Here is a 14,002-nt window from a genome sequence, read left to right on the forward strand (position 1 = left end):
GGGCATACTTTCAGGGCAAATGGTGCACGGAGGCATGGCCAGCACAATGGCTGGGCTTGGATGTGATGCGCAATCTGACGTTTTTAGAGCTGTTTCCCATCGTGGTCTCCTTGGAGCTCTGGGGGGAGGTTCTTGGCAACAGGACAGTGGTTTTTCACATGGACAACATGAGTGTCGTCCATGTGATAAACCGTTCCTCGTCCAGTTCCCCTCCGGTTCTTTCGCTGCTGCGCAAGTTGGTCCTTCTTTCCTTAAAATGTAATATTTGGATTAAAGCATGTCATGTCCCGGGTGTTCATAACGTGGTAGCTGACTCTCTTTCTCGGTTTCAGTGGGACCGTTTTCGGGAGTCGGCGCCAGCTGCGGAGGCAGTGGGTATCAGATGTCCGGTTTCCTTATGGGAGATCGATTTGGAGGATTGAGAAGCTTGGTGTCGGACTCCTTAGCTGACTCTTCATGGAAGGCATATCAAGCCGTCTGCCGGACATGGCTGTCCTCGTTCTCGCAGGGCCTGGTGCTGGGGTCGGAGTCCGGGCGATTGGAGGCGACTCTGACAATGCTGGAGACGATGTTTGCGCAGGGTAAGTCCTGTTCTGCGGCCGAAAAGTAATTGACCGCTCTATCTTTTCTGTGTCGGTTTATGGGTTGGCAAGACGTTTCGCGGTGGTTTGGTATCCAGCGAGTTATCCAGGGTTGGAGACTTAGGAGGGCACAAGACCGCCGCCGCCCGGTGTCAGCTGACTTGCTGGGACGGATCCAGTCGGCCCTGGGGGTGGTTTGTTTCTCAGACTACAAAGCCTCATTATTTCGGGTTTCATTTGCATTCTGTTTTTTCTGTTAGGGTGGGCGAATTGGTTGCACGCAACCGTAGGGCGGTCGGGCCGCTGTTTCTGGCAGATATCCAGTGGTCCGAGGACTATGTAGATGTTTTCATCAGGCATTCCAAGACAGACCAGGTAGGTAGGGGTTCATGGGTACGTATTGGCGCCACGGGTGGCATGTTTTGTCCAGTCCGTCTTTTCTTGGATTATTTGCAGATTAGGCCGGTGTGGTATTGCTCCTTTCTGGTTCATAGGAATGGGTCCCCCCTCACACGCTACCAGTTCTCAGCCAGGTTCCGTGCTGCTCTGGCTGAATGTGGGGTAAATGCTCGCCAGTACTCGGCTCATTCTTTTCGGATAGGGGCAGCCACCCAGGCTAGTGTGTGGGGTTTCTCGGATGCAGCGATTCAGCGCTTGGGTAGATGGGGTTCACACCGCTACAGGTCCTATGTCAGACCTCATTTACTATAACGCATTTTCTCTGTAGGTCCTCGGCCCCGCTGCATTTGGATACTGGGACATTCATATGTGTATTGGGCAGCGCGCCGAGCTGAGGAGCGTCCCTATGGGAGAAATTTGGGTTTTCCCTACAAGATAGCCAGGGTAAGGTGGAGGGGTATTAGGGGTATGTTATGGCAGCAGATGTATTCCGAGTGCGTATCCCTTCGTAGGTACGTGTCGGGGCCAATTACTCTAGTTATTCATGCAGGGGGAAATTACCTAGGGCGCAGCAGGTCAGTGGACCTCCTGCATGCAATTAGGCATGATCTGGCTCGGTGTATGGCCCTTTTCCCTGAGTTGACCCTTATTTGCTCAGACATAGTGTCCAGGCCGTGTTGGCATTCGCTGCCTCACGCAAAGGGCGTGGAGTGTAGTAGGCGCAAGCTAAATGTGGCCATTGGAAAATTTGTCAGCCGGATCGGCGGTTTTGTCATAAGGCACAAAGAACTGGAAGGGGACATTTCCAACTTGATGCGTAAGGATGGGGTACACCTCTCCCTCATAGGGTTGGATATCCTAAATGCGGGACTACAGTCTGGTATTGAGGAGGTGCTGGCTGCGGGGGGCGCGGTCCCTCCCAGGGGAGTTGGTAGGGAGGAACCGCGGTGGCGGTAGTCCTGGCCAGCGAAGAGGTTTGGAAGAAAGTGCCCAAGCGGCTTGGGGAGTCGCAGCCTGCTGAGAGATGATGGCGGGGGCAGGCTGCTCCGGACTCATGGGTCATTTGATAGAGCTGTCTGTTGGTAATCCCCCAACAGCTGACAGGTTGTGGATGCTGGCGATAATCTATGATAATCTATTAATAAAGCTGTGGCCGTTGCCCTTACCCATACAAAAGGTGTTGTGTATTTATTGGGCAACAGGTGGTGGGGGGTTTTGGTCCGGGGTCAGCAGTCATGTCCTCAATACAGTACCTCTCTCTCTTTGTCCTGTATCATTTGTTATGTTTTTATGTATCTTTCATGCAAGTTTCATTATTTTAAATAATAGGTCTAGACTTTTAGGCAATTATTAGTGGCCCCTCTACTTTTGGCTGTGGAACCATGTATGCCCCTCCCTTATATACGATTCCTTGAGGCACCAAATAAAGTTATCATATTAAAAGAAAAACAATAGAAATAGAAATAAAGCCCAGTTACATGATAACACATCAAAATATTGTAATAAAATCATATACAAAATATTAGATTATAGAATAGCATTACAAGCAACACTTGGATTTTGACTAGTGCCTTCCCAGAATGCTTTATTCTTTTACAGCTCACTCTATACAGCATCTACACAGCTGATTATATCTATATCTTCAAAGAGGTGTCCAATCACAGCTACATCTCATTTGTAACCATGCTGTATCATTGCCGAGCTTTGGGCATGCACAAAAAATGATTTCATTTTCAAGAACAGCAAATTGAAATACATGACATTCGATAGCATCATCTTTAGAAAACCTCTTTCATTTAGTTTACAAGATTTTTTTTTTTTTCTAACCAGAGAACATGACAACTTGATAGCACTTACTTTGGCTTCCACAATGTATTCCATAAATCTCTTTTCTTGACAATCCTAAGATTTTGATAAGGAGGTTTCTGATATGATAATCCAGATAGATTCTCCGGACGGCCTGCCTCTGAATATTCTAAAATGGTAAAAAAATAAAAAATAACGCTTAGTAAATCAAAACATTTAAATCTGACAAAGAGCAGACAAATCCGACACCCCTTTTAGAACTAAAAACAAATCTAACCCTATCTTTATTAACTAATCTGTATTCTGAGAACAGAATGTAAGACACACATTGGTTATTTTTTATGTGTCTTTTTTTTTGTTTTGTTTTGTTTTATTTACCATTAACATTTTGGTAAGGAATTTTCAAAGAAAATGCACTTCTAATATTTTCATTAAAATATTATATATTTTTTCCATGTTTTTTTGTTTTGTTTTTTGGAATGCGATAAGCGTATTAATTAATATTATTCATTTACCTAAACTATTTCTATCACTATTTCACTTTAGTACAAGCAAAATAATAAATTATACATACAGAAAAAAATGAAAGAAATCTTAAATCACAATAACAAATAAAAATCAATTGACCTATCTAGTCAACCTGTTCTTCTTTGTGTTTGAAAGGACAAACCTTCCACTTACAACATTTCCCCCAGGCATTTTTATTCTAGAAATGTGTTTGTTTTAGCATTTTTATGGATTTCTAACAGTAGCATAATTGACAATTTCCCCTGGCCCCCTACTGCAGACACTTTGAAAACACGTTGAAAGCTTTAATCTTTTGGGTTAAATTTAATTTCTACTTGTCAGAGTAGAGGAATTATTGGACAATTTGCTGGTGGTGATGCAACACGTAGATCTGTCCCCTTGTGGTGATCAGTGCCACAATGGATGTGTGATCAGCATTGACTTTATAAGAGCAGAGGAAGTGTTTGCCTCTCTAATTTACAAGGAAGGAAAAGGGTCAAGATTATATTGTACGGCATACAGTGAATAAATTTGGCATGACTATAAAAGCACACAAGCATAGCACAAACAAAAATCACGCAATGAAATAATAGAATATAGGATTGTTGTGTGCTTTATTATTTATGCCTAATTTATTCACTGTATGCAGCCAAATTAAAAAAGAAGCCTTATTCGAACTGTATATGTGTGGTCATCATCACAATTAATTATAGTGTTTTTTCTGTCTTTTTTTTTTAAATGTTTTAGCGTTATCTTCTTGAAATATTTTTATTCCTGATTTAAATTGAAAATGTGTCTAAGATGTTAGATTCCAAGTGCATACCATTGCACTTATCAAAAGCGTTTAAAAAGATTTCTAAGGAACTAAATGTTCTGTTTTCATAAAATAAAGCACAGAACATCAGGTGACCTACTAAGTGCCTTAGGAGGATACTTTGGTTTAATTCTAGTGTGTTTTGTACTCTGATTTTATTAAATTTGAGTTCCTGGATGATTGTATGTCCTGTGTGTATATATAAGGAACACTATTTTTTTTAATCACCATTAATTTTATACATAGCTTTAGAGTACAGTACACTTAAATGAGTCTTGATAATAGCACAAGTATGTGTAATGATGCACTCAGGCTATGCTTGTTGGTGACAATTCTCTGGTGTGCAGGAGCCCTGATAATAGCACAAGCATGTCTTATAATTCACTCACGCTATACTTGTTGGGGACAATTCTCTGGTGTGCCCAAAAACAGAACACCAGTAACAAATAAACAATGGGAATAGGGACACTGGGGAACAATGAGACAGAGGACCTGACAATTGGGGCTGTTCCACCAAAATCAGGAGGGTTGGGAGACCTTGTGTCACATGCGAACACAATAACATTTCTTACCACTAGAGTTGTTAAGTTTGTAGATGTAATGCGTAGAGAAATCTCTTGCGGCTGGGCTGTAATTGTTAGCAATGGAATCACTGTAAAAAAGAGAATTTCAGTCAACATTTTGAAATGCAAAAAGCCAGCATACGTGAAATAAGAAAAGTATTTGCATATCTCCTATTTCTGTAAAGACTGTGAAAACATACACATAAAATGATATCTACACAAGATGTAATATAAATGGTAATAAATGTAAATTATAAATAGATCACAAACAATAGAATTATAAATTGATAGGATTAAACTGAAGGAACTCACATAATAGCCACCATTAAATCAGTTAAACCCTGTTTTGAAACCCTGATGTGCTGCAGCCTTATGAAGGACCTAACAACTGAGCCAAAAAAATAAGACAATGTTTAAAGGACCCCTATGGTGAAAAAAAGTTTTTAAAAAAAATGTGTTCATAGAGTAGAGACACTGACAGGAGGTAAGAGGTGAATCACTTGTCAGAAAAGCCACGTTTTTATCACTTGCCAGAAGCTGTAACCTACATGAACCCAATGTGATAAGCTGCAATATTTGGACGGATGCCAGTCATTACTTCATGGCACATTTACAGAAGTATAAATTGTACAATTTCACTTTGAAAGTGTCTTTCTATAGCATTAACCGGAGCTTGTTAAATCACGAATGGGGTCTGTAGTCTACCTTTTCAAGCTCAGACTGTGACGAATCATTGCTGTATGTGAGTTCCAGATGACTGCTTGGAATTGGCCCATACCTGTTCCTGTACATATAAGATGACTATATTAAGTAACTGGAGTGTCTATGTAGCAAAATAAAGAGATTTGGGGATATAGATACACTCCCTACAATCTTCCAAAGGAAAACAGTGTCATTTTTGAGACAGCTACTAGGAGCGTCAGAGTAACATAGATTCAATAACTGGAAATATTTGACATCTAGACACTTTGTGCATCCAGTGTTTCTCTAGGATAAGCCTTGGATTCAGTGCTTCTCATCGAGATTGCCTGAACATGGGAATAGGCACATGTTTGCAGTGTGTCCTTAATGTTTCTTTTTGAGAAGTATCTAGATGGATAAGAAGTTTAATTACTTTATTTTTTTGAAAGCTATGGCAAAGATTTAAAGTTCACATATCTAAAGGAACACATTGTAGTGGTACTTAACCACTCTATGGGCCGGCCGGAGTCTTCAGGTGCTCAATGATTGCACATGCTAAGCGACCTGCGGGCTACGTGCGAACAGTTGTGCATCCCGCCATGTTTATTTAAGAAAGCTGCTCACGGTACGAATACGCTCTTAAAGGGGAAATGGGTTCCCCAGATAGCTTGAGGCACCCATTGGTCCATATCATTCTGCTTGTGGTATGAATACGCTCTTAAAGGGGAAATGGATTCCCCACATAGCTTGAGGCTCCCATTGGTCCATGTCATTCTGGTGCCCCCATGCACGCACATTCTAGGTGTGCAGGCATGACATGGACCTATAACAAGTAACTTAAAGATATTTAAGCCTCCCCAGCCCAATACTGTTCCCTATTGTGCCCTATTGTGGTTTCTGCCCCAGTACTCGTTTGTGTGTTCCTTGTTCTCTTGTATTGATGTGTATTGACCTTGGCTTTGTTACTGACTTTGTGTTTATCTTTAACCCTTTGTTGTGTTGCTTTGCTTGTCTGACTGATTACCGTGTACTTGACTCCAGCTAGTTTTCGTTTTCGCTATCTCTCTGTTACCCTGACCTCGGCTCGTTACTGACCACACTTTTTCTCTGTCAAATGTTAAGTCTGGCCTTTCTAAGACCCTTGCTTTCCTGCAGGTAAGTAAGTATATATATATATATACAGGGAGTGCAGAATTATTAGGCAAGTTGTATTTTTGAGGATTAATTTTATTATTGAACAACAACCATGTTCTCAATGAACCCAAAAAACTCATCAATATCAAAGCTGAATATTTTTGGAAGTAGTTTTTAGTTTGTTTTAGTTATAGCTATTTTAGGGGGATATCTGTGTGTGCAGGTGACTATTACTGTGCATAATTATTAGGCAACTTAACAAAAAACAAATATATACCCATTTCAATTATTTATTTTTACCAGTGAAACCAATATAACATCTCAACATTCACAAATATACATTTCTGACATTCAAAAACATAACAAAAACAAATCAGTGACCAATATAGCCACCTTTCTTTGCAAGGACACTCAAAAGCCTGCCATCCATGGATTCTGTCAGTGTTTTGATCTGTTCACCATCAACATTGCGTGCAGCAGCAACCACAGCCTCCCAGACACTGTTCAGAGAGGTGTACTGTTTTCCCTCCTTGTAAATCTCACATTTGATGATGGACCACAGGTTCTCAATGGGGTTCAGATCAGGTGAACAAGGAGGCCATGTCATTAGATTTTCTTCTTTTATACCCTTTCTTGCCAGCCACGCTGTGGAGTACTTGGACGCGTGTGATGGAGCATTGTCCTGCATGAAAATCATGTTTTTCTTGAAGGATGCAGACTTCTTCCTGTACCACTGCTTGAAGAAGGTGTCTTCCAGAAACTGGGAGTTGAGCTTGACTCCATCCTCAACCCGAAAAGGCCCCACAAGCTCATCTTTGATGATACCAGCCCAAACCAGTACTCCACCTCCACCTTGCTGGCGCCTGAGTCGGACTTGAGCTCTCTGCCCTTTACCAATCCATCCATCTGGCCCATCAAGACTCACTCTCATTTCATCAGTCCATAAAACCTTAGAAAAATCAGTCTTGAGATATTTCTTGGCCCAGTCTTGACGTTTCAGCTTGTGTGTCTTGTTCAGTGCTGGTCGTCTTTCAGCCTTTCTTACCTTGGCCATGTCTCTGAGTATTGCACACCTTGTGCTTTCGGGCACTCCAGTGATGTTGCAGCTCTGAAATATGGCCAAACTGGTGGCAAGTGGCATCTTGGCAGCTGCACGCTTGACTTTTCTCAGTTCATGGGCAGTTATTTTGCGCCTTGGTTTCTCCACACGCTTCTTGCGACCCTGTTGACTATTTTGAATGAAACGCTTGATTGTTCGATGATCACGCTTCAGAAGCTTTGCAATTTTAAGAGTGCTGCATCCCTCTGCAAGATATCTCACTATTTTTTACTTTTCTGAGCCTGTCAAGTCCTTCTTTTGACCCATTTTGCCAAAGGAAAGGAGCTTGCCTAATAATTATGCACACCTGATATAGGGTGTTGATGTCATTAGACCACACCCCTTCTCATTACAGAGATGCACATCACCTAATATGCTTAATTGGTAGTAGGCTTTCGAGCCTATACAGCTTGGAGTAAGACAACATGCATAAAGAGGATGATGTGGTCAAAATACTAATTTGCCTAATAATTCTGCACGCAGTGTATTCTTTAGTTAGGGTGTTCCGGTAAGCCATCTTGAAATGACCCTGATTGGCCTTTAGATGCTGATGTAACAAAGATAAAAAGGAATGGAGGCACACCCAAAAAATGCTTTCTACATGAATGGTGCTGCCGTAGTGACCAATATTCATACATGATACAATTAAATTACGGCGCACACATAAAACGGCGCACACAAAATCTTGTAAGGCTACTTAAATGTTTTTCATTGCTTTTATCACAATAAATTTGTGTACTCACAATGCTCTTACAATAGATTCATTTAATTCACTTTAGTTTATTTAGCACTATTTATTTGTCTCCCACAATTGGATTTAGTGTAGGACCCACCAATATTGGGGTACTGTGAAATAGTGGTGGGCTTAACACAATATGACCATATGGTGGAACTGAATCCCCATATTTTGTCTTCTTAGGTAGGAAAATAAATAGCCTTATCGGATTATTAGTGTATTTTTAAGCATGCGCCATAATTTAATTGTATCAGTTAGATGCTGATGGACCTCTTGATGCTTATAGATCTTTTGATGCTGCTTTTTTTTAACAAAGTGTTTGTGCCGACAAACCTGTGTCTTCAAGAGTCCCATTAACTATATATAGATAGTGGGGTTAATATTACCAGTTAGAATAAGTGCTGATTCATTTCTAATTCTGATCATGTTTTTATATTATGATAAGGTATTTTGGTGCTGCAACGTATGTGGATATTTTGTACCCAGTTACAGGGTGTTTTTATGTTATTCTATTTTGTAATACATGTTACATTTGTACAGCTATAGACGATACTATATTTCTAAACTTAATACTTAACTATTTTGTTAATCTATGGCTTAGGGGTTTTGCACTGCTGATCAGAGGATGTATTCTATCCCTGCATATTGAACACTAAACTTTCTGTTATTTTTGAACTTTTCACACTGTGACACAGTGATGGATTAAATTATATACTATTTTGTTCATATTTTTGGTATTGCATTTAAGTTTACAGCTTACTTATGGCTATCTGGTACTTGTGCTTGTATTTGATTCTCACACTTAGCTGAGTGAGCTTGATTATAGCAGTGATCGACCTGTTTGCACCATCTATCTTGCTCACGCCTTTTGGCTATCGATTTGCGTCACTCGAGTGCCCGAGCACTCTGCGCCTCTACCTGAGTATATTAAAAAAATGAAGCATTTTATGTTATATTGTTTTTTTAAATGTATGTAGCTTTTTGACATTTCCTTACTTTTTTATGTTAATTGTTTTTGGCATTTTGTTAATGTTGTTACTTACGCTGTTACACTGTTTGCCTTTTTGAAGCTTTAAATAATTTAAACAAACAAAAAATATCATAACAATGATTGCATTAAATGTATGCATACATTTTTAACGCCATTATTTAAAAAAAAATCTATATATTTTTTTCTTTTATTTTAGAGCAGTAAAGTACTTTGACATGGGTGTCATCATTATACTAAAATTAAAAAAGATATTCTTTTGCAAATGAGGCAAATAATATGGATGTGGAAAAAAATGATTTGTGCTATCAATGGCATCTGGAGCTTTGGTGCAGCAGTTATTAGCAGATTTTTTTTCCACCAGGCAGCAGAGAATAAAATCAATCATTCTGATAACGAAGCATGGCATGAGCCGTCTGCACTGTCATTTCAATCTGATTAATCACGCATTCTCAGACCTTTACCTTAAAGAAGCAATTGTTCCCATTTAATCAAAAAGAAACATTCATGCTAATATGAAACATTAATAAATGTAATTGAAACTATAAACGTTAAATGAAATATGGGACTGCTGACAACTGAAACTCTCTTCAGGTTCAAAACAATCGAAAGTGTGCTTTTATTTCTCTTTTGTACGTTGAAAAGAAAAATCAGGGTGGAAATCCTTAAAAGAAAAACATCTGTTGTACTTTTTGGAAATATTTGTACGTTAAATGGGGAAAAAAATCATTACTATTTTATGGAAAAAAGTTGTTTTTATCATCAAGGTTCATTGACGTTAACGTCTGAATCCTGTCAACTGTATGAAGCTAAATCAAAGGACATGTTTAACTTGTACAGAAAGCTTTATGACATGTCATAAAAATTGTTGAGTTTAATTATTTTATTGAACTGAACCTGCTGATTGATATGAAACTACTTCTATGTAGAATATACTTTTTTCCTACTTGAAATGGATAGCATGACAGATTTGGCACATGAACTGCACCCATGTGAGGCTCAAGACAAACAAGTTGATTTCCTAGCTCTAACGCCTATGTTTAAACCAAAATCGTATTTACTATCTGTCATATCGTCAGCATGTGGCATGCCGCAAACCAAAGGCTTTCAATTAATGCCATTAACTGCCAACCAGAGAAAAATCAAGAGCTATTGAAATGCCATTTATTTATTTTTTAGATGGTATTCTTGTTTTCTGGGTGTAAATAAAATTAAATTGTTGGCACCAGGTCTATGCCTTGTTGGGCTACTTTGCGATCTCCGACTGGGCACGTGGACCTTGGTTATCACAAAGAGCAGCAGTACAAAACATTTTTTAAAATGCATGTTGCGAGTTAGTAGGACCACGTCATATAGCAAAATGCAGCCAAACTGGCTCACATTAACCTCCACCTTCTGCATAAAAGTTAGGAATTTAAAAATAAAAAAGTCTACTTGATCCAAATATTATACAGGGAACCTGGCATATTCCCACCTCTCCTCCACCCCATGCATTTGTGATGGAGGGAAGATATTGCTTCACTTCCAAAGCCAACTGATCACAGTGCATCCGCAGATTAGTCTCAAGGTGTTTTGGCTACCCAGGAAAAGGTGCTTTTTTGCCACTCCCTACTTTTATAAAGGGATGCCACACATTAACTCAAAGATTATTGCTTTAGAGCTTCTTGATACTCCCCAATGACAATACTGTGAGTTGTAATATTTTGAAGCCCTGGGTTTTCCTAATTTACATTGGCCTCCTTGGCATTTAAGCTCACAGTAATGTACAGTGTGCATGGGGTATCCCTGTGCTTCACAGTAAACAAAAAGAAAAACCCTCGTTATAATGTGCAGTGTGTATTAGTTTACTACAGAGCTCAACAGCAATTAAACTCACAGTAATGAGCAGTGTGTTTGAGTGTTTAACAAAGCTCCTCTACAATGAAACTCGTAGTATTGTGCACAGTAATGCATCATAGCTATAATACAGAGTAATTAGCATTTTGTTTAACAGTATTATCCGTTGTAATAAATCACACAATAATGTGATGTGATGTGTGATGGCTGTGTTTGATGTATATGTGTTTAATGTCGGCTGGCTGTGTGTGCTATGTGTGTGCTAACTGTGTGTTATAGAGTGTGCAATGGCTGTGTGTAATTTGTGGCTCTATGTCATAGTTTTGATGGCAGTGTGTGAAAGGTGTGATGGCTGTGTGTACTATGTGTGGCTCTATGTGATAGTTGTGTTGGCTGTTTGTAAATGGTGTTATGGCTGTGCGTTATATTTGTGTTGAAAAGCATGATGGGCGTGTTGTCTGCAGGGCCAAAATGCCCAGGAATTTTAGGGCAGAGGAACCCACTATGCGAGGGTTGTGCCAGAGAGGATGCTTGTTGTGTCATGACCAAATGACAGTACACATCCAAAAAGGGGATATGCCAGTATGATGCCCCCCAGGGCAGCCCATTGGCAGAGCACTGCTGAATAACTCTAGCAGAGGGAAAATTCACTGTGTTTGTTCAGCACAGTGCAAGTGAATTTAATGACATGCTTGTTCTGCTAACGTTTGCTGAAGTCCCCGTAGTGCATAGGCAGGCAGAGTAGATTCCCCTGCCTGATGCAGACTCCTTCTGACCCAGTGCCAGCAGGCTGGGAATCCCAGTGGCTTCTCTATGACTCCCTCACAATGCACCGGAACCACAAGGAAGAAATTACTAATATTTTTTTTGTGTAGCTGATTTGGTGAATTTATTTATTTCACAATGTCGAAAAGAAAACTCCAGTGTCAGCAATCAGTCATGCCATTTGGATCAGTATTGTCAGGATTCACACCGTGACCTCCAGACTGCCAGACGGGGTCGCCCCTTTATTGCCCGAAGAGGGATTTGAACCTGTGTACTCGGCAGTTCTGAACCTGCTCTATTACCTCTGAACCATTTCAGGACTTTGGATATCTCCCGTTTAATCTTGAATTGCCTGCAGCACTAGGGGGCTGGACTTCACCTGGCTCAGACCTGTCAGTTACTCTCCAGCTGAATCTGTTACCTAATCAACAAGGTATAAGACACTGCCCCTCCCTAAGGGCAGTGTCAGTTCAATGACTCTGGTTGGAGTATTGATGTTCCGTGTTCCAGTGTTCTCCTGACCTTGGATTGCTACTCGTTTGTACACTGACCTCTGGCATCCCCTGACCTCGGCTATTTACTCGTTTCTCCTGATTTCTAGCATCCTCTGACCATTGGCTTACCTACGACTATTCTCCTGGATTTCCTTTTCTGTACTGCGACTTCAAGCATTCACCTGCACAGCCCCCGTGCACAGATTCACAGGCCAGGTGAGTTCTACCTTGACCACCTAGGCCTGTGTCTAATTGCAAGGGTGAGCATATCTCTGCATATTGGACTCCCAGCAAGGTAAGCCTGACAAGTATAATGAATTATGGGCTTTCTATTGCTTTAGGAAAATGCAAAAGAAGATATTACTCTACCAGTTAGGCTCTGGGCAATGTTCTGCTGATAAACATTTAAACATTGTGTCCTGGTATTTAGATGGATGTTACTTTAACATGTATCAACTTCATTGTTGCAGACCACGTACACCACTTCATGACAATGGTGTTTCCTGATGACAGTGGCCTCTTTCAGCAGGACAATACAACTTGCCACACTACAAAAATTGTTTAGTAATGGTTTGAGGAGCACAACAAAGTTCAAGTTGTTGCTTTGCCCTCCAAATTCCCCAGATCTCAATCCAATTGAGTATCTGTGGGATGTGCTGGAACAACAAATCCAATCTATGAAGACCCCCACCTCGCAACTTCAGGGCTTAAAGAATCTGCTGCTAATTTCTTGGTGCCAGATACCACAGGACACATTCAAAGGTCTTGTGGAGTCCATACCTTAACAAATCACAGCTGTTTTGGCAGCACAAGGTGGACCTACACAATATTAGGCAGGGAGTTTTAATATCATGACTGATCAGTGTTCGTTATACATTAAACCACAAAGTAAACATATATTTGACACATTTTTTATTAATCAAATCTAGTCAACTTTATTAATCAATTCCGGTCATTTTATTCATGATTCATCTAGTACACATTCATCATTTGCTAGAATGTCACAAACCACAAACTTAAAATCCAATGCTGCATTGTTTTATATACTGCCAACCGTGTAATGTGGCGCGGCTTTCGGAAAATCAAACTTACAATATAATTGAAACCCTTGGACAAAATGTTGCTCTTTTAAGTTGATAAAAAAAATTCTTCAGAAGCACTTGTGAGACACAACTTAGACCAGACAATATGCTTCTTCAGACAAAATGCTGATTTACAGACTTTCATCTACAGACAGGAAAAAATTGAAAATGAATTTTCTGAAGCAGTCATAAGTGAGATGAAGACAGCCTGATAATTGACATATATGTCACTTGAACATCTGCTTCTTTGATTGAACATTTTTTTTTATTAACTATAGCTATAAGAGGTCACCTTGGTGTGCACACACCCTTTTTAGTTGTGGAAAGCAATAACATTTGAAAGACAAGTTATTACTGGAGAGTCCATACACATTATAAAAGTATACAGAAATTCTGAAAGGTTCTAGCAAGGTTGACTGTCAGCAGATCACACGGGATTTCACCAATGTTCCAATATATACGTAGTAGAAAACTCAACAGGTTTCTGATAGTCGAAGTCAATGGGTTTTCACCAACA

General features: G+C 40.0%; 1 protein-coding gene across 1 annotated transcript in view; it reads right to left on the reverse strand.

Annotated features, from left to right (window-relative positions):
* LOC134601623 (dynein axonemal heavy chain 3-like) overlaps window positions 1–14,002 on the reverse strand; it is an 875,684-nt gene that overhangs the window by 801,993 nt on the left and 59,689 nt on the right. The window contains exons 3-4 of the mRNA XM_063446141.1: window positions 4,680–4,759; window positions 2,838–2,955 (exon numbers count right to left, since the gene is read on the reverse strand). Of these exons, the coding sequence (XP_063302211.1) occupies window positions 2,838–2,955; window positions 4,680–4,759 (198 nt within the window). The remainder of the gene's footprint in view (window positions 1–2,837; window positions 2,956–4,679; window positions 4,760–14,002) is intronic.

This window comes from Pelobates fuscus, chromosome 3 (assembly GCF_036172605.1).
Source record: "Pelobates fuscus isolate aPelFus1 chromosome 3, aPelFus1.pri, whole genome shotgun sequence".
NCBI classification, from domain to species: Eukaryota; Metazoa; Chordata; class Amphibia; order Anura; family Pelobatidae; genus Pelobates; species Pelobates fuscus.